The sequence below is a fragment of the Varroa jacobsoni genome, unplaced genomic scaffold (genome assembly GCF_002532875.2).
Source record: "Varroa jacobsoni isolate VJ856 unplaced genomic scaffold, vjacob_1.0 contig00699, whole genome shotgun sequence".
NCBI classification, from domain to species: domain Eukaryota; kingdom Metazoa; phylum Arthropoda; class Arachnida; order Mesostigmata; family Varroidae; genus Varroa; species Varroa jacobsoni.
In genome coordinates, this window is record NW_019214510.1 from 14394 (window position 1) to 39452 (window position 25059).

The 25059-nt window shown below is 39.0% G+C and overlaps 1 protein-coding gene across 4 annotated transcripts; it reads left to right on the forward strand.

Annotated features, from left to right (window-relative positions):
* The first annotated feature begins 3642 nt into the window (after window positions 1–3642).
* On the forward strand, window positions 3643–24363 carry LOC111271495 (sodium-dependent proline transporter). 4 transcript variants are annotated; one of them, XM_022852325.2, is made up of 14 exons: window positions 6454–6726; window positions 6830–6889; window positions 14954–15118; window positions 15803–15934; window positions 18374–18544; window positions 19910–20066; window positions 20311–20485; window positions 20831–20887; window positions 21188–21369; window positions 22127–22238; window positions 22479–22604; window positions 23039–23267; window positions 23496–23752; window positions 24052–24363. In XM_022852325.2, the coding sequence occupies exons 2-14, from the start codon at window positions 6853–6855 to the stop codon at window positions 24190–24192; spliced, it is 1941 nt and encodes a 646-aa protein (XP_022708060.1). In that variant the 5' UTR covers window positions 6454–6726; window positions 6830–6852; the 3' UTR covers window positions 24193–24363. The 4 variants fall into 4 exon arrangements, with proteins under 4 accessions (XP_022708061.1, XP_022708060.1, XP_086829072.1 ...); XM_022852326.2 differs by lacking the exons at window positions 6454–6726; window positions 6830–6889 and adding an exon at window positions 3643–4885; XM_086972946.1 differs by having other exon boundaries at window positions 6454–6889.
* Window positions 24364–25059: the final 696 nt, after the last annotated feature.

Consider the following 25059-nt stretch of genomic DNA (forward strand, 5'->3'; position numbering starts at 1 on the left):
CATCGCCATCGAGACCGTCCCTCTGACGTCCTTTGGTCTCCGAGTTGAGAAGGGTGGTCGGCTAGAAACCAGTGTTCGGTTCAAGTCTTTCGTGATATTTTCGACAGTTGTCAGCAGCAATAGCAGCTGTCAACAGCCGCAAGAGCTCTAATCCACTTACTCCTGGCGGCAATACGGAACATTGGTACTCAGCCAGTTAAAAATGGGTTTTTACCCTTTTCTATGAAAAACTACGAGAGATATAAGAATATGCAAGCCATCGGTCATTAGCCCATCGTTAAATGAAGTCGTAATGGACATTGTCTGTTTATGGAAAGCCTGTAGCAAAATGTTTTAGTCGAAATAGTGTAGGGCAGAACAGGCTGGAAAGGACTTCCACGTCCATGTGTCAGAGGGTCCGTAACCCATTAAGCGAGAACGAGCACTCGAATCGTTGTTATTTGCAGTGTTTCATCCGACGCTGTAGCTGTCGTGGACGTTGTATGATAAATTTCAAAAGAAAGTACGGGCGCTATGGTGACTGCGTCGTGCAAGCGTTAAACAGACGGAGTTGCTCAGTCGTAGGAATAAAGCTGAAGAACAGAAAGAATAAGTAATAGGTTATTTTTTCAGTCAGGATAGAGCACAAATACTCGGTATGTTAACAGGTAGGTAAATTCAAATATGACTAAATATTTTATGTTAGTTTGTATTTTGTAAGATTACGCGAGCCTCTCAATAACAATTGTGTCGCGAAATGTGATAGTGATGTTAAAACTTTGCGTTGATGAATATAAATTTATTATCTCCTAATATGAGTGTTCTATCTTTCGTTTTTGCCCTAACAGTAAAAATGATTTAACTGACTCGGTTTTGACGTTTCTAGGCGACGCCGTATTCCCATTTAGGGACCTCGTAGCAGTATCGCACACGCTGATCTATTATCAAATGTGTAAATGCATATTTCTATAAAAGTTGTGTTCCATAAATAAGTGTGGTCAACGTAAATTAAATCGTACTGCAAAGTAAGTTATTAGGTAATAACTTAAATATAATTAGTTCATTACCTCCACACAAGGTAGCAAAACAGGCTCGACACGAAACTCTCAGGTAGCGTCTGATTCACGTCCTATGTACTGATTATTGATCAATTCAGTAATCTTTTACACAAACACTTTCATTGAAATAAGTCATCTATCTGCCATTAAACGTTGCTGTCGGGAAAGCAGCACTCAATTTTAATTTGTTGCTTAGGACACACAGCTGTCCCTGTCAGAATGGGCCTCTTCATCCGGACTGCATGTGCTGTAGGACACAATAAACATGTTAAGATCTTAAGTATCTCGTGTCCGCGATCTCTCCGATAGTCCCAAAACTGACCTGACCTGACCTGACACAAAAAAAAGTAAAAAAACGAAAAATCTGTCCTACGGATAAGAGTAAATAAACACTTGATAGACTTCCTATAGACGCAACATATGTAGAAGTACTGCGCTACTCGCTGCGAAGGCTGTAGTATCCGGAGTTCGGCGTGTCTGATAGGTAGCCCTACAAGAAGCTAATTGAAAAAAAAAAAACTTAATCAAGCTTTATTAAAAAGAAACCTTTTCTAAAAATGAATTTATATTGGTAATATCTTACCATGGCCATTAAATACGTCTGACGTGTTATTCTGCCTTATGTCTTTAACACAGAATATTTAATTTCTAATTACAAATCAATATCTTACTATACAAACATAAAAAGGAAGTAAATGTTTTCTTTTTAATTAGAAAAGTTGTCTTTGAAACGTATAACATACTATTGCGAAAGTCCTAGCAAAAAAAACACTCATGTTTCGGGAAACTAACACTTCACAGAAAATAAAGAAAAGGCTTAACATCGTTTCAAATACTTTTTAGATTTTTTAACTTATTTGTTATTCTATCGCCTTCGATCTATGGGTTTGCCTACATACAAAATAGAAAAAAAAAAGGCTCACTTAACATATATGTGTATACATATACATGTATATTTTACGTGACTGGTGCTTTCAGCATTTACAGAAAATTTCAGCTATACCCGCGCGGTCGCTTTGATATCATTTCACGGTAGGCAAGAGCGAAACCTGGTTTAATGTATGAGATTATTTTTAGGTTGTTTTCGTCCGCAGGTCGCTGGACGCTTAGAACGACCTGATAATCTATAAAGCGAACTTCTGATTCAGGTAGCTTGCAGAAACTGATATGAGAAAACGTCTTTTGTTAACCGTAGTCAGGATCTTTGTGATTTGTCCATATGGTAACTTGTTCAAGTTAACAAAAGTCCAAATAACAAAAATTACTGCAAGCGTTTATTGTGACCTTACCTTTTGGCTGGCCGCTGTAAAGCTTCATCGCGGTAAAATTAGCGTGGTGAAGGTCTGCTTTGGTGTTATTATTAATTTCTGATAAAATTGAAAAGCTATTAGGTTATTTCGGAAGTAATGATGGTATCTGTTATCGCGTCCTTTTCGACTCTTTTTTCGTCTAATAATAGCTAAGTATTACACACACTTGGAAAGCTTTTCGTTGCCTTAGAAGGGGCTTGTGGATGGAAAAATTTGTCCTTTGCTTAAAGCTCTCAAGATGGGTGTTTCGGATTGAGAGAGGCACTGTTTTTCATGCTTACTATTTATCTTTGACTAAGAACGAAAAAAAAGCTGACGCAGCAGGCTGGACTAAGTTTGCTATGTATGACCAAGGCCCTACAGACCCTGAATATGCCACTTAATAAAAGCGGCTCAACCATATTTAAAAATGATACCTTAGCTCTAAAGGATACACTGCATTGAAACTTTCAAATTTATCGAGAACCATGTTGAGCACCTTTTGGAAGTTGGTCATTTATAAATAAGCCCAAATCTCTTAGATATGAAGTTAGCTATACAGGGTCCGCTATATATAGAACAAATATCATGAGTTACGTCGTTAGTTTTTGAAGCTGGGGAGAATGTGAATAAGACCGGAGTCGGAAACGCTGTTTATGACTAGGCAACTTGAATAAGTTGCCTAGCAACTCTTCGGAGCAAAGACCAGGTTTTGTCATCTGGACAAAACGACGAGAGCAAAAATAGGCCTCTATAACAGTATTGCTACACTGGGAGATTAGCGAACAAAATACAAATGGGCCTGTAATAAACAAGGCCCGCCGATGCTTTTCAACCTATCTGAAACGCAATACTGCATTTGCGAACTATCGTAAAAAGAAGAAATGAGCTTTCCGTTCAAAAACAATCGCTTCGAAACCCACAAACGGGACAAATCTGTAATCTGAAGAAGAATGACCATGTCTAACGAGCAGTCCGAAAACAGGTTGAAGTCGCCAGATCTGGCATTGATTCAGTTAGAGAAACTTTAAGTTTCCTCTTACCCAAATCATTTTGAATATCTATAATTAGCTCATAGTCGAGATATAAACATGGCTAATTAACCGAACAAATGTATTGAATGTTCTAGAAAAAGATATTTTTCTTATTTATCACTTCGCCCAAGTATACATTTCCCTATTCATAATCTACCGTTTATTAAAATGTAGAAATTAGGTACTTTTGTGTTTTTAAACAGCCGCACCTGGGTCTTTATTATATTCTGCTTAAAGAAAATTTATCCTATTATGTGGAAAGTACAAGTTCTGTATTTCACGCATCGATAATCTAACTCACAAGTAACTCCTTCTCCGATCGCTGCTGAACTACATTGATCTGATACCAGCTAACCTCAAAAAATCCCTTTGAGTACCTCTATAAGGAGCAACATAAGAGCGTAGTAAAGCCAGAAATATTACTTTATTTACATAATTTTGTGAATAGTTTTTCTAGTTGCATTTCTGTAGGTAACGAGTAATATATAGATATTCTACTAGAATTCATTATACTTCTCAAGCTGTTTTAGCTATTAGCCTGCCTTTTTTCACAACCGCAATATTAACATTTACTTAATTCGTCTAATACTGGACGTCAGCCTTCTACCACTAAAAGCCCCCCTGTATTTGTAAAACGCCATATGCTAAGGACAAACAGTGGATGCTTCACTATTTACCTTCTATAACAAGTACAAAAAGAAGAAAAAAAAACTAATTTATTGAAGCTATAGAGTTTTGTCTCAGGCCAATTTTGCCGTTGTGTCCGCTATTATTGTTCCAGCTTTTCACTGTTGTTATTGCCCGCTCGGCATCGTTGCTCCAGCTGCCAGTTTCTGTGTTGCGTAAATACATGACACACGTTAATTTCTGCTAGCGAACCAGCAGCTTCCGATGTTCCCTCACAGCCGTCACCCCGAAGAGACTCATAGGGCGTGACCGTTACGTGTCGTTTCCACTCGAGATCTTCAGACCTGCATAGTCTTAGACCTGATACAATGCTCGGATCGTAGTAACTATCGGTGATCGTTGATTTATACCACTTTAGTTTCTCTACAGTTACACTGTGGATCCATGCATCGAACAAGCATAAACACGAAAGAAGAACGAACGACGAAAATAAGTTAAGGTTAGATATATTACATTACTGCTTTCGAGTTGACTGTGGCTTAAACCTGTGCTGTAGTGCTTCGTAGTACAGAAAGAAGAGTCGTAGAGCGTTGTGCGATATCGCCTGGGGTAGTCACTTTTTTTGCGCCCGTTTGACGGTCGGTTTGCGTTGTTACTGCCCCCAATAACTGCTGTTGCATCCACGTTACTTGCTCGGCGCTTGATAGTGTTACCCGTCATCGTCGTGCACTGCCATTGGCTTGTACTATACTCGGGTATTCAGTCACCGGAGCGCTGACAACTGGTGTTCCTTCTGCCTATTGCTGCCCATTGCGTCATGACGCCTCACGTCGCCAGCAATGATGAACTGACTGAAGTGGAAAGACGATGAATGAAGTACAAGGTCGAGTCTATTACGGTGGGTACCGCCTGCTAGTCGAATCAGCTAGCAACAGAAGAATAAGTGAGACTTCTTTTTGTCTTGCATAAACTTATATAGAACAGACGTATTTAGCCAATAGAACATCATACGTGGCGCTGTTTATACAATCTAACGTGCTTCGTCGTTGGCGTGTGTGTATATGTGTAGGTGCGGGTTCGAATCTTTTCTGTGAAGTTGCCCTTTCCTTTCTTTTTACATAGTGAGAAGGACGTGATGGATGATGTGTAGTTTCATCAGAAACAGTATTTGTCTGGCGTTAGACTCCGAACGAAAAGCGGGTATCTATTTGCGTATCGCAATACTCGTGGATTGTGTTCGATATCGAAGAGACATTGAGGAAAATGCTTGCTGAAGCGGCGCGCCACAAATATAGAATGATGAATTATTACTTATCGCCGAGTTGCTTGCGTTCGGTAGGAACCTGTTTTTTGAGGTGCAACCCAAGGAAAAGGATGAGCTCATGCCAATACTCCATATCGACTACAAACGTTAAATGCCTCGGGTTTTACGTCCGATACTTAAGCCGTTAAACACTGCTTCGGACGTCTGGTCCTTCCAGTACAAAATGAAGTGTTTTTGCACACAGATTCGAAACTAGCCTACCACGTATACATAAATCTAGCAGGCAAATACGGCACTTAAACACAGAAAAACAAGACCACAAAAGTCAAGTTCTTAGCATTGCTTAGTGGCCAACAAGAATAGCTAGACCGATCTCTCTGTTTAAACAACGGATTTAACACACCATCTGCCATATCACATTGAGTGAATGAAATAGTCTGCTGCCATCATATCGTGCCATTTATATTAATCTAATTTAATTATAATAGATACAATCAATATATACTACATGCCCTATATTTAATCACTAATCTAGAAAATACAGTGATAGGAGAAAGAAACAGTTCATTTAGATTATACCGTGTCTATTATCTGTTGCGCACTAATTATAATAAAATTTTAACATCAATTGTTATAAGAATTTACACATAGTATATTATATTGCTCGCTTCGGATCAGCTAACTGTAACAGTTATCTGAAGTCATCTGATTATGCAACACTGTAATAGGCTTAGGAGAAGTAGTACGAGGTACGAAACATTAAATTCGGGTCCATGACATTACACGGTGGCATCGATAAACAGCAACAGTAGCAGTAACAACAGCCAAATCGATCTAGTCTGTTCATTGCTAGGGTGCTCTTTGATTAGACCCAATGTTTATGTCTGATCCGAGTGAGTTACTCTCTAATCAGTAGTAGCCCCTCCCTGAATCCTCAGACTCAATCATCGATCACGTGTCCATGTGTATCTAAACCTCGTGACGAGGTCGAAGACAGTCAACAAATCGCTCATGCCGATGCTGTCGACTGCGTTGCTACCTTTCCATTAGAAGCCAATAGTAACACAGCTCTGTGTGTATTCAGTAAACTAGACGCCCCTCCGCGGCGACTTCGAAGCTCGCAGTGGCAGCTGGAACAGAAGAAACAGCGACAGTCGCTCGGCGCTGGATAACAATTCACCTCGGGACACCGCCCATTTGAACTTGCCATCGCTGTTGGCAATACAACCACGATAAAGCCTGGGCAGGCCAGTGTATCGCCGAAGGCGGCCGGCACTTTCTGACCAACAGAAATTCACAGATTTCTGTTTAGATGCTTTTCTGTTTCTATCATCTCCGGCGTGTGTAATTTACCATTGCAGAAGCTCTTTTGATCCGCTGCCCATTGACTCGGTCGCTGACTTAGTCACTCGCTAAACTGTGCCTATGGAACGATCACATGTTAGCTGCTCCTACCTAGATCCTGAATCAGCAAGGTAGATGGCCCCATATCTAACTTCCTAAGGGTGGGCACCACATCCTTTCATGGTACTCACTGAAGCTGATGTTGGTTTCGTTTGTTTTGATCATTTTCTGCAGGCAGAGGCGGCAGCTCGCGTTGCATGAGGAGGAACTTGGCGCGACTGTTTGTGAGTCGTTGTAAGTACTCGGATAATGACGATGTACTGATCCGTTGGATGATCATTGATTATACGCGTCAGTGCATGATCTTCAGTGGAGCGTTTGATTGATGGATACTGTGTTGTGGAGAGCTTACGTTTTTGTTACAACATACACCAATAATGAAACTAGTGCGCGCTCGACGCCATAAAACGGCTAGATAAGAAGTAAAATCTATTTTAGTACCACTTGCATTAGCTAGCATCGTTAAGTTGATACACTTGGGTGGTTAGGTGACGGTGGCGGCTTACAGCTCTCAACAGTCGGGAGACCTTTGCCTGATACCTGATTGACTCCTGTTGATGACGAACTCTCAAACGATCAACAGTGAAACTTCTGCCTAATTCAAATAGCACGAATACACAGGAAGTGTCGTGCATTTAAACAACGTCAACGACACTGACGGAAACGCAAATGCATATCGTATCTCATCATGTTGGCAGGCCACCTGCGATTGACACCTCTTCAATAGTACATGCAGCCAAATCGGTCATAGGGACAAACAGGGTTTGTAGCTAGTTGACGTCAGCGCCCGTTAATATCCCGAACGATTATAGTACTGACTGATTTGGAACAGCGTATGACAAACAAACAAACAACTAAATGGTACTACCTTTCAAGAGTAGACTGTCTGGGACGAATTAGTCTGAGCATCAACATCAAACGACTATCAAGGTGGAAAGTAGTAACAAAAGGAAAGTACGGCAACGCGTTAAAAGTGCTTACAGTGGATAAGACAATTTGGGGTGTACAATCTGGTGTGCGGTCGTGTACGTGTGGATACAAGCTCCCGTTAGCTCCAGGATAACAGTTATTTCATCCACTATTAGTACTTGGGTAATTGCCAATAGCAACCCGGGAAGAATTGGCAGGAGAACACCACCGTTATAATGAATGGTAGTGATGTAATGGACTACGGTGAATTACCACAACTCGAGGTAGATGACAATGATGACGAGGAGTACGACTCGAACGCATGGGGTAGGATATACCTAAGGGGTGGGTGTCTTCAATAGAACGGAGAGCTGATATTTGCAAAATGAATTTTATATGATAGGTGCAGAGCAGTTGAGGTTCGAGAGAACTGAACCGCGACACCTGAACGTTATACCTATAAATGAATGATAGGCTTGTGTTATTGACGTGCTTGTTAGGTAGTAATGCTTCGGCAGGAACTAGGATTGCTATCTAATGATGCTGTAAGGGAATTTTTCTATATCCGACGCATTATTGAACGCTATATTCTACTATAAACTGTTGCTTGTGTAAGAATCGTTTAAGCTTATGTGGTTTTTAATAGGCATAATTCATCTCATATTTTTCTTATGTACTATATTGGTTAAAAAGTTTCCGGCGTCTTTTAGCTACTTGTAGTTTATTGCAATTTGCGAACAATAAACACATTTAGTCGAAGTAGTGTCTTACGGGTTCTGCCCGTCTTTCTAGCAGCTGATACATCCCACAAAGTAAAAAGGCTTCGTCCTTGAAAGCGATCCACTCATCGACCTGTTTGCCCTTCTGACTACGGTGCTTTCACCAAAACAAGTGATATTCACATGGAGCGATGTCGGAGCTGTACGCTAGGCGGGGCAGAGTTTTCCATCGAAGGTCCTTTAATTGTCATTGGGTCACCGCTATAGCGTCGTTATGCGGCAGTATAATTTTTTCGTTGCCCTTCGCCAGTTCAAGCCTTTTTTTCTGATAATTCCGTAACTCAAATATATAACTTGATTTGCGCAACGGTCTCCTGTAGTACGTTCCGGGAATCCGAGTAGCCTTTAGTATAACACCCTTTTCTCATCCCAGCATATACATAAGTGCAGCTATTAGCCATAAATGCTTCTTTGTGGCGTCGAACTGAAGGAGTCTAAACGCCACGATTTGCCATTGGGGATGTCGCAAACGATAAATCTCTCATCGCCGATAACGATTTTGTACAAAAAAAAACCTTTTTCCTTTTTTCTGTCCTGCAAGCAACAAAAGGCGTATTGTAAACCACTTTGTTGAGTCTACGAGAATCCACTTTTCTTTCCTCGAAACATTCTCTGGGTGTGCAGAAGGCTCTCAGATGCTGCCTTTCACTCCTGTAGCCATCCAAAGTGTGATAGAAGTTAAAATTTTTGGTTCTCTCTAATAAAAATTACCGCACATTCGTAAGCAGTTTGCTCACTTTTCCCCAGCATGCGTCCAATACGTCAGGTGTGCATGTTTTTAAGTTCTACGACTGAACCAAATAAGCGCTTCTAACATCTGCATAAAAACAGGCCACAGTCCGACAATGAGAACTTATTATCCTGGCATACGGTTAGGTGCTCCGATGCGAGCGCCATTTGCTAGCTCTTTTTACTTAAGAGGTACAGCATGATGAGGTCAAACTGACTACTTGAGAATAATTATAATTCTCTAGTAATGAACTCAATTCTCCCAAAAATTGATTTGCGCTACTTCGAGCATTGTTTGTACAGACCATTGTATATGTGAGGCATTACTATCACGAAAAGTTGGATTTAATTTTTTTTTTTTGCTAAACGAGAAAAACAGGAATAGAGTGGGGTCAGCACAAAATAGCCAAATCTTCTTACACAGCTCCACTTTCATCGAACTTGATTTAGATAGGACCTATATGTTACATAATACCAAAGTCGACGTTATGTGGCGTGGAATAACGATTTTTCTAGCATCCTTTGCATTAGAACTCGATTTACTACTACCTTAACATCTAATCCACAATATGGAATATACAATGACAAAATACTGTTAAAACGTTAACGATTGATAGTAATACAGTGGTAAAAAAAAAAAAAAGAAAAATTAAAAACGTAGTAAAAAATTGTTAGTGCTGAATACTAGAGCTAGAAAAACTAACAGTATAGCTAAAGAATAAATAACCACTAGAGCAAGCTATTAGCTTTCATTGCCATATCATGTTATTTTTTGAAACAAGCTTGTTGGGTTCGTAGAGAAAGGGTTCCCATGTCCCTTTACTTCCTATAAACTATCAGCGTAGAGTGCAGATAGGTTAACGGTTGGTACCTTGTGAAGTGTAGCAGCTTCAACGTTTTCAAATGTTTTATTCTAGACTAAATAAGCAATATATCGATTCGCAATCGTCGAGAACGTTTACCAACTAACTTTTCAGAAAATTGATGTACGTATAATTGGAATTAAATCAGCCTGAATCAGCTGAAGGCTACCGTCTATATAGGTTAATGGAATTGAATTTGGATTGTTCAAGATTGCACCTTCGGTGATAACGCTAAGGCACCGTGAGGCTTTATGAGACGCAATAGGGATTTAAATTTAGCCAAAAACCTAGCCATTTCCGCCATGGTTTGCGTACTAAACTCAAGGAGATGGTCTGGATTCGAATTTCGGTGTGGACACATTTCGACTTGTACCTAGAGAAGCTAGCCGCTTGAAGCAGTACTTAGCAGCGGCAGTACTGAACGTTACACTAAAAACGTTAACTTATTAAGCCGAAAAAAAACTGTGGCCGCTCCACCAACGATTTGTAATATACAAAAAAATTGATTGGATAAAGAAACGCGGAGAGTAAAATTACAACTTGTCATAGCGCTAATATTTTTTATACCATTCTGCTACAATAAACCCAACGCCTGTTTACATCTGACTGCTAGAGATTGTCGCCATGATTCGAGTTTCGACGATATAAAGTCGGCAACCTGGTTATATGATAGAGATAGTGATTGGGCTTTGTGAATCTTTGTGAGGAATCGACCTTAATACCTGAAAACATTTGGAAGGTAGCCTCAAAGCGAAACAACCTTGGAGAATCTTCCTTGCTGCTTGTGGGCAGAGTGCCTATAGATATAATCGCCATGCAGAACCTAGCCGCTGTGGTAAAAATTAATAATTTATGATGTATTGAGCATATGGAATTGGAAAATCCATAATTTAAGTTACGATATACTGCTCGTACAAAATAACTTATTGAAGTTGGTTTACCAAAAAACTACTGTTTTGTAAACTATACAACGTGAGTCACGTAGGATTAGGTAAACCTAGTTCCATTATTTGTGAGAATAATGTCAAAACGCGTGTGTTAGGCTAACAGCCTACTTTTGTAGTATCTTAAGAGGAAATGACTGTGCACTTTAGGATAAAGAATGACATTTATATTAATGTAAAATAAATTTCATAATCATTTTCACTGGGACGGTTAAACATAACTTTATTGAAAAAATTTTAGAAAAATTGTAAAAAAAAAGATGCTCTAAGCATAACAGCGTCAATATTTTGGATAGTTCGTATTGATAAGGGCTCGATGTTTAAGTAGTGTAATAAGGAAATTTATTTAAGATAAACCAGTCAGTTCACTTTATCGCTAATCATTATTCGTTTCCTTAGCTAACCTACACGAACGTCCAACCATACAGATAGCAGACGACATCTTTTTAGAAATATTACATTATACCGAGTCAGGTTTTCTTTCTCCAAGGGCTCTGGCATTGCGGCGCCCTAACTCGAAGTACTTATGGTGCAGTACAAATGCTATTATCTTAACATACGTTTGTGTTTTACATCCGAATCTGTGTTAGTAGTGCATTAGACATATTCGAAAAATTCGAAGTAATTCATTATATTTTTAAAGCTTCAAATTCACCCTATCCGATTTTAACGGTCACCAAATGGGATTCGATATTTCAACCTATACATATTAGAGTATTTAATGGCCGCGTGATTTTCCGCAGTAAGACAACTGTGGAATGCGACAAGCGATCAATGCAGAAATCGCGCCTAAATTGGAGAATCATCTCCTCTGATTTCTTTATAGTTTGGATCTAGCTTCCCTTTACGGCGAAGCAGATTTTGAGAGAACGAAACTGATTATGTTCTCGTATAGCATATGCTTCATTCTCTTCCCATTCGTCCAGTGAAAAGAATCGGGCAGCGAAAAATACCCAATAGAAATACTTATTAGTGCTGGTTTATGGCGACTGGTTAAGAGTCTTTCGCGCGAGATGCGTTTAGTGTCGATAACGGATAGCTATTGGACCTCAGCTGACCCGCGTCCTGGTATAGCTCAGACTGTCCGATTCTGAAGTCTTTTGGACGTTACTATGATAACCGTATGATGTGCGCGCTTGGCCTTATAGTCACACAAACCTCATTTCTTTACATGTGCGTTAAAATCACAATCCACAAAGTCATCGCTCGTTGAAGGATGTTGATTACTGCAGTCTTTGTCAACTTTTTGTGTGCATATGTGTAGGTAGATTTCACAGCCCGATTCGAGCTTCACAGCCCAAGCCGCAAGTGGAAATACAAACATGGAGGCCTATTTAGAAAAACTTGATCATGCGTATCAGGGAGCCGAGTTCTAGAAATTTTCAAACAGAAAATTTGCTACCTCTTCCTCGCGACAAAATCATTCAAGCAGCGCTGGACTGGTGTCACAACTACTACAAGCGTTTGAGGTTTTTCCCATAAAATTTGCCCAAAATTGTATAACGACAGTGTCGATGTCCAGTACGTATATCTATCTGAATCGGATATTGTAATAAGTAAAGAATAAGTTGTCTGATTAGGCACAGAAATATCGGCTAGTGAAATTGGGCGTAGGCGATAGCCAATCGCGACGCTCGAAAGGTTGATCGAAGGTAGCTGTTCAATGGAACGATATCTAGCACGACAACGCTTTCGTCTTATGCATACAGAGCACGCCGCCAGCGTAGGTCGTTTGTCTGCTATGCTTAGCTAAGCCAATGCCGAACATGCGACGCGGAACATTTTATATACAGGAATTTCTGTTTCTCTTGTGACATCAAATTCTTTTTTGAAAAATAACAAGAATTCTACGAGCAGTCGATTCTGAGACAGGTACGCTCGTTTAATTATTCATGGGTCAATATGAACCACGTGCCTCGTTATGCAATTAAGACCCGCCGTTGGGTTCGTTGAACCTTGTGAGAGAAAGGCCTAACGTCCGAGGTAATCAAGGACAGATCAGATCTCAAATAATGCAAACGCTTCTGAACACTTTCAACATTTTATTGATTATTAAAGAATATAAGTAGCATGCTGTCTATAGAGCTCGATTACAACGTTGCTTTCCTAGTAAAACAACCTGGGCTTTCTAGCAGCTACTAGGTTTGTCTTGGCCCTAAACGTATGGCATTCTCGTCTGGTCAGCAGTTTAAGATTAGAGCTCGAACGGAAATTTCTGACGTTTGTCATAAATAAATACCCTAAATACTTGCATGCGCATCCAAGAGTGGACGTAACGTGGTTGAAAAGTGTTAGGGTGATTTCCTTCACGAAACTTCAGTAGAATGGTTGGCTTACGTGCCTTTAAACAAGCGTGTAAAATGCGCTCCTCATAATGAAGACCCAACGGATATCACCCTGATGTGAAGTACTGTCACTAACTAAGAATTACACATTCTACTTATATGTAATCCTCTGATCTGTTGTAACAGAATGACACAATTTAAATGACGGGTGCTTCCTATTAAAAAAACGATTACGTAGCATGCGGAGATCAGGTCGTTACATCGTAACTGCGGCTTTATGAGTTTTTTAGAGCATTAATTATACAATAGAATGATGAATAGGCTAGCCAGAGCTTAGTAAATGACGACGTTTAAAATACTTGATTTTATATTTCGCTTCAGTTAATTTACATTAATTCCCCTTAGAGCCTAAGTAGTAAAAAATGGCATTTGTTACATGTAGGATTAATTGCAGAATTGTCAATAGATTATTTTTTAACAAAGTATTGGAAGCACATAATTATGAAATTATTTCCTTTGTCGTGTGAAATCACGCCGGATTTCAATGATAATTATTGTCCTTTACAAGCAGAAGTTACACATTGATTTTGATTGCATGTTCTTGAGCACCGTAATATTTCCTTGAGTACCATTTCCATAAAAAATAAGTGAAATTTTCACGAAAAAGCATAGAATACAACATTTCAGATCCATGCCTCAGTTTATTCTTTAGTAATCTTTCGGCTAAGATCAAAACCTAGCATCTGTTAAAAATTGGTAAAAATAATCAATTATTATATTAGACCAGATTTAAAGGGTTACTTCTTTTCGAAGTACCGTTTCGAAGTAAACCATGAGTCAATGCCAGGTTACGACTCCGAATCACGAATTTAGTAGACAAACACAGGATCGCGTGGCAAGTGTGGGGAAACGCGTCCAGAAACGCGTCTAACCATTTCTTTATGAATCCAAACCCATACTTATATAATGGTCAGATTGTTTCCAAATGTATCTCAGGTGTATAACGTTACATTCACTTAGGAATATTTACTATTTAAATAGCTACTACAATCGCACCGTTTAGCTTCTTTTCGGGTTACCAAGTTAGCCAAGCAACTTTGCATAAACCTACCCAAAAAGGCCCCTATATAACATGATATTAACCAACTGCAGAATGAAAGAGTTTCATGAACGATTCTCTCTATGTTACTATGTTAGGGATGGACTTGTTTGTATTTGTTGCTAGACATCTACGTTACTAGCCTCGGCCAATGGCTATAAGTGAGAAAAAAATCAAGACCTATTTACAATATACACGCTCATGTAACGCTTCGCAATGGTAGTCGTTTATACGACTACCATTGCGAACGAAAATGTTTTAAAAAAATATATATAAAACATGTCAGCACTTGTCTTTGAAAGATGAATCGCTCGCAAAAAACGCTGCCCTCTATCTGCTTATAGTACTCAAACGTTGGCAGCTACGTAGTCTTCTCAGGTAAATACTACGTTTGATTTCTATCATGTAGAATTCCAAATATACAGGCTTTATTGACCTCATATTCAAAGAAAATTTACCAGATAATTAATTCCGAAACAGCATCTCCTACCAAAAATATGACCTATGTCAACTAATATATCATCAAGCTAGTAACGTAATACTATTTTTACTGTTCTAAACGACATGTATAAGACAAGCGAACTGCTCACGGCAATCAACAATCCAGCCTGTCCGCTTAAATGCTATGTGAGTTCACATTAATACGAAGCACACTTTTCTTTTGTGATCCGTGTTCTTGCGGGTACGCAGGTGTTGACGACGGGGCGGACAGCGACCGACGCTCGAGCGCCGGTAACGAAAGAAAGCGTCAAAGATTTGGGAGCAAATTAGAAGGAATCTTATATTGCATCGGATCCGCAGTTGGACTTGGCGACGTCTGGAGATTTCCGTTTCTAGCCTATCAGAATGGAGGAGGTGAGTTAATAGTTCAGAAAAAGTGTTCGTGAGAAAGGTTTTGTTCCGCTAACGCGAACATGATCACCGTAATATATTCAAATTTGGCGCCAATTCGCCATCATACTAAAGTATGCCGTAGAACGATGCTGGATGTATTGGCTTTGAGCGGTTGCAACTCTTGAAGAATCATAAAAAATAAGTATTATAATGTGGCGAAATGAGTTAATTTCATGAAATACGAACTGCTTCGCAAGTTATCATAACACTTTGGCAAAAACATGTCGCAGGGAACAACAATTCTATGCCGAGCTCCCTGCAATCAACGACTTAACAAATCCTTATGAACTCTTGGCGAAAGAGAGCCTCTAGAAAGCATCTACAATTGCTGATGTAATCAAGGATGCGCATAAAGGTTTACGCGAATAATGGCTTGTATAGGGCTTGAGAGAAATATATTTCAATCTAGAAAAGATTTTCAGTATCATACGGAGAATGCTATCTACAGTCTAAAGCTTATCTAATCTTTGGTAGTTTTGGTAGATTTTGATCGCGTTGATTTCATTTGATCACTGTCGCTGGATTCATTCCTATTTACGCCCATATGGTCTTCAGTCGTCACAAGTCCCGTTAGCGAATTCTTTCATAAACAGACCCTATCGAAATAAGACGTTATTGTTAAGATCTGTATCTGTTGCCTTTCAGGAGCTTTTTTCTTCGCATACCTTGTGCTTATGTTTATCATTGCCATACCTCTGTACTCAATGGAGCTGGCCATCGGTCAGTTCTCAAGCCTCGGACCCATCGAAGTTTGGCGGTGTCTGCCGATAGCAAAAGGTTAGAAAATACGTTTAATTGTAGTCCTTCGCTAGTGTTGAATAATGACTCGTTTATGCACCCATGAATACTGAACAACTATACGATGACACATGTTCCCACCTGTTTGCTATTTATGACATATTTTAAGGAGATTTCCGTATAGGAATGGATTGGGAACTCAGATGCTTTTCGAGTTATTTTTTTTAGCTTAGAGATTTTTTCCTGTAAAATTAAGTTCAATAATAACTTTCGATGGAATTACTTATGTTTGACTTTGTCCTTCCATCCGTCTGCGACCTCATACATAAGTCATTGACGAACTTGAGCGACATTCGTTTCACAGCGTCAAAGCCCGGCCTTACGGAAAACGTCAGCCTTGATAGATTGTGGAAGATAAATAGTCTAGTTTTTATTGGAAATTTTTGAACTAAGGTCAATTTTACTTTCTCCCTTAGTGAGACCAGCTAGTTTTATGCACCCATCTCAGATGTAGAATATTCTCTACACCTAATTTATTTGCAAAGGTTAAAACCTTCTGGCATCGATTCTATCGCCAATGGCCTTTACCCATTGCATAGCTTTATCTCTGATGCCCCGACATCTTTCCAGTCGTCTTCTATTGCAGTTGGTATGTAATATATCCCGATGCAGACTGGTCATGAAAAGACGTACCGTAATCTTTGACTACACTTTAACAAGAGGAACGCGTAGTTGCGAAAACCATGTTAAAATAATGATAATACGACCGACTATCGCCTCCAATTTTATTAAGAGAGTAAACGATACTTCGTAGCATTCGGGTGTATCGGTACAATCGTGAAATGGCCAGTTCCATTGACAGAAAGAGCATATCATTCATTTAGGAATTGGAGTCGCTAAATACTGGGTAGGGCGCTTGGTAAAAAGTGCTGCTATTGTAGAATTTTTTTTATTAGGACAAAACAGATATCTTTGTGGATACGGCCAAGGAAGAAGATAAAGACCATGAATGTTGCCGTGTATCGCCTTCTAAGGTGTTTAATCCACCGCTTCTTGCATCTACGCTTATCTAATATAAACATATATGCAGAAGGTAAATTGATATCAAATGGCTGCATAGTGTCTAGCCCACTTTGTCTGGGGAATTTCTCAAATAATCTAATTACACAAATATTCGTCATTATAAACTTTAATTAGACATTTGCAGGATGTTGAGAAAGTGAGACAACATAATCAGTATATTTTCAAGTGGTAACGGGGCTCTGAGTTCAATTGCCAATCGTAACTGTACGATTGAATTTACCGTGTACGTACTTGAACCATATAAAATTTTAGAAAGAAAAAGGAACATTTATACTGTAATAAGAAAATGAATTTTGTTTTTTTTTTTTCAATTTTAAGGAGCTCTTGCTTTGTCAAGGACCAGTCGGCACAGGATTGTGATGTCTATCCTGGTCCCTTATTCCTAGGATTTAACTCTGCGTCAGTAAAGGCGTGTATACTGACTAAGTTTTGCTATAATTATTCATATATCATTTAAGTAGCTCAAAAACTAATAGAAAAGTAGGCGCGAAGAGTACCTTTCAAGCATTGCTGGTCTTTTGTATGCTTCAAAAATAGAGATTCTCAGGTAAATGTATTGTGTATTGTAGTTTAATGTTGTAGATACATGGGCGTTAGTTAAATACAAAGAAAAACACTATCAAAAAGCTGATAGAAAGTGGGTGTGCATTGTGGTTAAACAGCAGACAATTATTTTGGGAACGTTTCAAACGGACTTTATCTAGGTCATTGTTCAATCTGCGTTTAAGTGCAACTTATTTTCGATATCTTGCCGGAATCATCTTGCCAGCGTTAAAGTTATAGGCTCAGTTATCTATAAAAGGCCAAGATACGTTTTGGTAATCAGCTTTGAAAATGCGCTCTCTGAAAAAAGCTTCAGATGATACAGTAGAAAACCGTATTCTCACAGGTTTGTCTTTTAGTGAGGATTAGATTGAAACAACTGAAGGTTGATATGCTTAATTAACTGTCCTATTTGTAGAAGCTGACTGTCAGTGATCCATTTGATTCTCAAACAGAACGAACGTTTTGCACAGATCAGTCGATGTCGATAATGAAAAGATGTCAGCCCTAAAAACATAATTTAGGTCTCATAGTCTGGCTTGTCATTCTTTAAACATATTATATATATATATATATATATATATATATATATATTTACAAGCTGGGGACTATCGAGCTTTCGTAGAAGACGTCAGCTATATCTGCTAATAGCAGAAAGTAAAAACGACTGCTTAAAGAAATCCTGCTTTTCATAGATTCACTTAGGTAATTTCTCAACTGTTACACGATGCGCAGAAGAGCTGAAGTGGAACCGGTTTCGAATTTAATCAAGGTCTCTTAAATATTTCTAAGGAGCTCTCGAGCTCGTGCTGACTTATTCCCCTAGTTTTAAATCCTCTTTCTGCATTTCAGGCATCGGTTACGCCATGGTAACTATTTCCACTTTGGTGGCCATATATTATAACGTCATCTTGGCCTATACGCTGTACTACTTAGCACAGTCCTTCAGGTCAGTGCTACCGTGGGCCAATTGCGATGAGTGGTGGGGTGCTGATAAAGAAACGTGCTTCGTTCGTAAGAAAAGTAAGTTCATTGATAATACACTGCGCGTATGAGGAAGTTACACCTAACAGTTGAATGCGTTCACACAGCTATAGATGTCTTAAGCAAAGGGAACGACAGTTTATTTTCACACGATAGGTCTACCTACGGAAAATAATCTCCCGTCTACATATCCATGAAATTACTTTTATTTACAATATATTGCGTGGATTGCATTGCTTCCATAAGTGGGTTACTGCGCGGAGGAGTAGCTAAACAAATTATCACTTTTATTTCTTTTATATAGTTTTTTTTTATTATGGCTAAGTTAGAACATAACATTACTATATAAATAGTCGATGTTCAAACTCTGAAGATACAATTGAGATTGAAGATACCTTTGAGACTATATATATATATATAATTTTTTCCTCTTTGGAGTGGTGTGACATAGTTTATTTGTTTTTAAACGAAGTACTGTAACGGCGTAGGTATATAATTGGATATGTCATCAGCAAATAAGAAATGAACCGATACACGCCACTGATTATGCATTTAAATTGCTTATTTTGCCGATATGTGCCTTACTAGATAACGGTCAGTAGCACTTGAAATAGTGCAGCATGTTGGCTTTCCCATCGTAAGACATTATTTATAAATCTATAAATTAACAGGGTCGCACATGTAAAAATTGCTTTAGTTATATGACCTTCTTACGGGATTTATGGCTAGAATAATTATATTTTTTGTTGTAACGCATCATTTGCGTCTCATTCTAGATAGATGCCCCAACCCTCAGGCTACATTGGAGCCAACTTTGAAGAAACCATGCAATAGAAGATATAAAAAACTGTTTACCTTATGAATAAAGGGAAATATCTGTATGATCTATATTACCAGTATGGAAACTTATTGCCCCCGTTTCGAGCATATCCTTCTTCGAATAAATGTTTTCTGGTTTTCATATAGTTTTCGACAAATATATGAATCTGAGACAATTAAGGGATTATTTGTTTGGCAACGGTACTGATATCTTCGGGAAGCAGATCCATTATATTCATCTATCATACACTGCTTAAATTTGATATTAATACAACTTGAACGAGTTCGCGCATAAGAACTTAGAAAATGAACTTCTTGAATTTAGTAACAATGACATCGTAGCATTGAAAATGCTACGATTCATAGAAGCCTGTCCATCCATCCGAGAAAACGATTAATGAAACGAGGCACTTTTTGGAGGTTTTTACCTATAACGGATAAACGTCATGAAAAGATATATATAGGTATATGTAGAGGTATAATGACTTTCATTTTTGACGGCAATTCTGTCCTTTCTCAAAAGTCGTTCTTACTTTAACAATATTTACCGATTGTTTCGTTCCCTTCAATTCTTCACGATTTCAGATATAACACTATGTCGCAGCGTCCCGTATATTCTACACCTAAAATATGGATCGACTTCACACTCGAACGACACTAGCGGCTGGACACTAATTACGTACCGAGGTGTTTCATTTCTCACGCCGCTGGCGGAATACATCCAACTCAACAACACCTGCAGGTACGAAAGAGCCCTAAAACAATTGCGGAAGGCGTTTAAGCGACAGATTCTCTTTCACAGTGTAGACCATATTTGTTGGCTAACTTTTTTCCATTTCAACTAAGTATACATATTTTCCTGTACAATAAGCAACATTATAAGAAATGGCGGTTCAATCCTAATTTACAAATGAAAAGGAAGGATCACGTTAGGACGATTACAGTGGGCGCTACTCTTTGTGTAAATTTTTTTCTTGACTCCACAGTGACGTGACCGGTACAACTTCGGCGGCCGAGCAATTTTGGGAACGGCATGTTTTAGATCTATCTCCAGGTATCGAACATGTCGGTGGACTTAAGTGGGACCTTGCTGTCTGCCTGTTTATTTCGTGGGCGATTGTGTTTTTCTGCCTCATGCAGGGAGTGACGTCTTCAGGAAAGGTAGATCACGATCGAACACTGGTAACTGCGGCTGTTGCTAACCGCAAGCCTAACAAGATCTAGATACAGATCTGGTTAAATGTTAAATATGTTTTTGTCTTCTACTTAAAGCTACAATATTCATCTTCTGTTTCTTGAAGTATATTTAAACACGACTAGTTGTTGTGTCTATCAGAAAATCATCAGATGTTAATCCGCCTAGAATTAGATTTCGCTTAAACGACATAGACAATATAGTGGAACATTTTAAATGATACGCAACGATCACAACTGGCGTTGAATCGAAGAAAATGAATGCGTTCCCTAAAGATCCAATATATGTTTCTCCCGCACGATTGTATCTAGGTCATGTACTTCACCGCTACCTTCCCGTATGTTATGCTGACAGTTTTGCTAATCAAGGTAAGCACAATGAAGCCTTGCACGCTCCCTGACCCTTATGACGATTATACAAATAAAATGAAGGCACGAATTCGGTTTGGGTTTTGCCCCAATTTTGCCATGAGGTGATTAGGGTACTGTTGCGCCCTGATAGAGAAAAGCGATGAATTGATCTACGTTAGCATATCTTGCTGTATTCTGTGTACTACAGATAATAAAAGTGTTTTCATATATAGCCTGAATCAAGCTTCTAATATACATCTCATGCGTGTGGTATGATACAATGATGATGACGACGATGGGAATGATAACTTGGAATAGGGCGTCACTCTTGATGGTGCGATGCTGGGAATCAAGTATTTTCTCGTGCCCGACTTTTCCAAGTTGACGTCGTTAACGATTTGGCAGAGAGCGGCTGAACAGGTTTTCTATTCACTCGGCATTGGTTGGGGCGGACTTATCGTGAGCGGGAGCTACAATCATTTCCGTACAAGTATCGTCATGTAAGTTCCTAATAATATATTGACACAAGTAGCGCAATCGTTAATGACGCTAATGTGGCTGTACAGATCGCGGAAATATTCCCGTCCACAGATCAACAAAATGACTGTCTATGTAAGAGCTATATCGTGCAGAAAATGCACAAGCGAATATAAATCAACCACTAGACTTATTCTTACTCTAACTGGAGTAGATGCATCAGTATATGCATATATATATAATCAGTAATCATATATTATACAATAGCTATCTTCAATGCTATCACCCAATACTAAAACGAAGCTATTTCGAACACGGCGAAGCAATGCTTCCGTTTCTTTATGAGTTCTCATGAGCAGACAACATTCTCTAGAGGTATCCCGTGCAGGGAATGGTGTAACAAGTATTACGCTTTTCGGTGTCTCTATGTGATCCTATTAGAAAACCGAGCATCGTAGCAGCTCCAAAGAGTAAATTTTATGCGCACCCTGTGAAGGTAACTCTTTTTTATTCTTTGAGACTCTTTTACAAGAATATATCTAGACAATATGTGGTTGTAATAGCTTTTGTGACCTACCTGAGAAAGTGAACAAATCTTACTGAGCTGAACTTCATCACGGTAGGTCTATATTTACCCAAATATACATTTACGATATTACTCGAACGCCTGAACGCAAGCCTAGAATGTTTTGTCAAAACTTTGTCTGACTAATCCGGTTAGAAGGGACGACTAACAAGTGCCGTTTGTCACTTCTGCCGCTGTGGCTATTTTCTTTGTAGCCAGTCGACAATTGTAAATGTTGCTGATCTACTGACCTCATTCCTTGGAGGTATCGCCATCTTTTCGGTTCTTGGCTATATGTCCGTTACGTATGGTGTTCCGGTTGAAGAGGTGCGTACTTTTTAATAACTCCGATCAAGCCAACTTAATTTAGTAGTCTAATTACAGTAGATGCGATCAATCTACGAGATAGAGCCTTGTCTCGAAAGATCCCCTGAGTTGAATTCTACTTTTTCTACGAAGTTCTATCTGATAAAACTTTATATATATATATAATTCGACTCCTACTTTGGAAGTAGTTATTACTCAATAGTTAAGTGGAGATTTATTTCTGGATATTTCCGGCCTCAGGTCGCTAAAGCCGGTCAAGGTTTAGTGTTCGTTGTCTTTCCGGAGGCGTTAACAACGTTTTGGTGCCCCCAACTATGGTCCGTTGTCTTCTTCGTAATGCTGTACCTGCTCGGCATCGATTCGGAGGTAAAATTCACTTGTATTACAAAAAAAACGATGCCTGCAATCTGTGCACAGTGCAATGGCTGTTAGAATTCAGAGGAATTGTGTAATTTTGTTTCCACTCCACAAAGGCCACTCGAATGATGGCGTGTCGGGGCCGTATTACATCTTGGAGGGCAGGGGCTAAAATGAATGCGTTGTTGTCATAAATAAGATTAGATTTTCATTTAGCACATTACTGAGACTCGACACTCTATAACTTAATAATAATGTGACCCGCTCTTACGACATCTCAATGAAAAAAATCATAGTTGTGGCAGATAATTGAATAACAAGATGTACAGAGAGGAAAAACAAATCTCTTGAATTTTATGTCCAGTGATGCCTTAGCTAAGCATTGCTGAATAAGAAAAACAATAACTGACGCCTGCTATGATAATTTAAAATGTCCTTTTCAGTTTCCATTGGTACAAACCGGTCTCACAGTGCTTTCGGATGCCTTTCCAGTCCTTCGAAAGTACAAAGGTATCACGGCATTTGTTGCGTGCACTTTGTACTTTCTTGTCGGGCTGACCTGCGTGACCCGCGGCGGCCAGTATGTTCTGAATCTATTGGACACGTACTGCGCCGGCGTATCGCTATTAATCGTGATTGCTACAGAAGTGATTTCTCTTATGTGGATATATGGTTAGTTTAGAGGTGCATTAATTTCTTGTTTTTCTTACTGTTTATTTTAGTACATTAGGCAGTGACTTCCACATTTATCAATTTACAGTACACGATGCCTACCATAATTATTACTCTGCACAATTATATAATCCCCGCTAATAACAAGTATATAACATCTATACTGCAAAGTTTTTGGTCATAGTTTGGTCCGCTATATATATATATTGTCTATGCTGTAATTCACAGGCGTATCAAATCTTTCATTCGATGGTAGTTTTATGCTGGGTTCCCCACCAAATATTTTCTTCTGTTTGTCGTGGACGGTTATTTCCCCTATTCTTCTGCTGCTCATCATTACGTTTTACTTCTATCAATGGACGCCAATAACCTACAACAACGTCGAACCCTATCCACACTGGGCTGATGCGGTCGGGATGGCATTCGCAGCGTTTTCGGTGCTTCAGATACCTGTTGTAGCGATATGTGTTCTTCTCCGCAAAAAGGTAAATGTCGCAAAACACAGGAAAAGAATAAAGTAACATTAAGCAGGTCTCTATCTCATCCTTTTGTTGACATAATCTTTCTTTTAAACCAACAGACGGACAAGCCATATAACGATTAGATACTTGAATTAGGTACAAGCATCATGCATAGACATAGACTAATATCAATAATTTTTTTTGCAATTTTGCACGGTGCTGCCTATAAATCGGTATATGGAACGCCGATCAACTATGTTACTGCTAGCGATAGTGTTTACTGAAGTAACCCGCCTTAATCTTTCTCCCGAATCAATCTACAGAGTCTGCAAGCGGTCTTCCGTCCCGAATCAAACTGGGGCCCTGCAGACAAACATCTGTTTGAAGACTACCGAAAATTCAAGGCCCAAAAGAGGAGCCTTCCGCTGAATCATCGATCATCGATTATCAATGGACACACGTAAATACGTCTTGTGCGCCGTACTGTGTCAGCATTGGTTCTCCAGTGTGGTCAATTTGGACGTTTATGGGTTACGGCTTGAAGCACCAGCTCAGCTCTAGGTCTGAACGGTCATAAGGCGATGTTTTATTCTGTCCATCGTATACAAAATAAACCTAGCATAAAATTTACAAAACCTTTAGTAATCTTTTTATATCTAACCAGTGTTATGCATTATGTGAGTCTATGTGGACACAGTTACTAACCCCATTCTGAGTAGGAACCACGTTATGCAATCGAGGAATAACAACGTCCAATATAATTAGTCTTGCTAATCCATTGAGCTCTTGGTTCTTCTTGAACTTGAACTATATGTCCATCTAAATATTTAGTTTATAAGCTACAGCGTACAAGACATTTCATTTTATGACATTTGAATGTTACGCTCCTTTAAAATATTTGTCGTGCAATAAACGTTTTTACGACAAAAACGACAAAAAGTTTTTTCTTCTTTTAAACCTAACTTTTAAAAACTTCCAATGCTTGTCTCCATAGAGTACAATAATAATATAGAAATTACAGAATTTAAATATCAAAAAACATCTGACTCTTTATGCGCTATTCATTATACGTACGGTATTCCTGGTTTCTGTATAACTACTGTTATACGAAGGTGTTATATTCGCTGTTTTCTACGCACTGACAATGCTTCTGCCCGTTTCAAAGTCTACACAACATCCTATACTTATCGAGTCCGAAGGCATATTAAGGTGTAAAACGCGCACGTGATGTTTAATAGGAGAAAAATACAATGAAAATAAAGATTGAACGGTAATGATGTCGATGCTAGTGATGGGCAAAGCAACTTGGGGTCGTATACTTAGTATTAACA

What these genes read in the sequence shown, in the direction of transcription:
- LOC111271495 (XM_022852321.2), top strand. Translation starts at nt 7,801, where the DNA reads ATGAATGGTAGTGATGTAATGGACTACGGTGAATTACCACAACTCGAG. An exon ending in TGACAGTTTTGCTAATCAAG is followed by an intron (nt 20,888 to 21,187) that starts GTAAGCACAATG and finishes AACTTGGAATAG; the next exon opens with GGCGTCACTCTTGATGGTGC. An exon ending in ATGGTGTTCCGGTTGAAGAG is followed by an intron (nt 22,239 to 22,478) that starts GTGCGTACTTTT and finishes TTCCGGCCTCAG; the next exon opens with GTCGCTAAAGCCGGTCAAGG.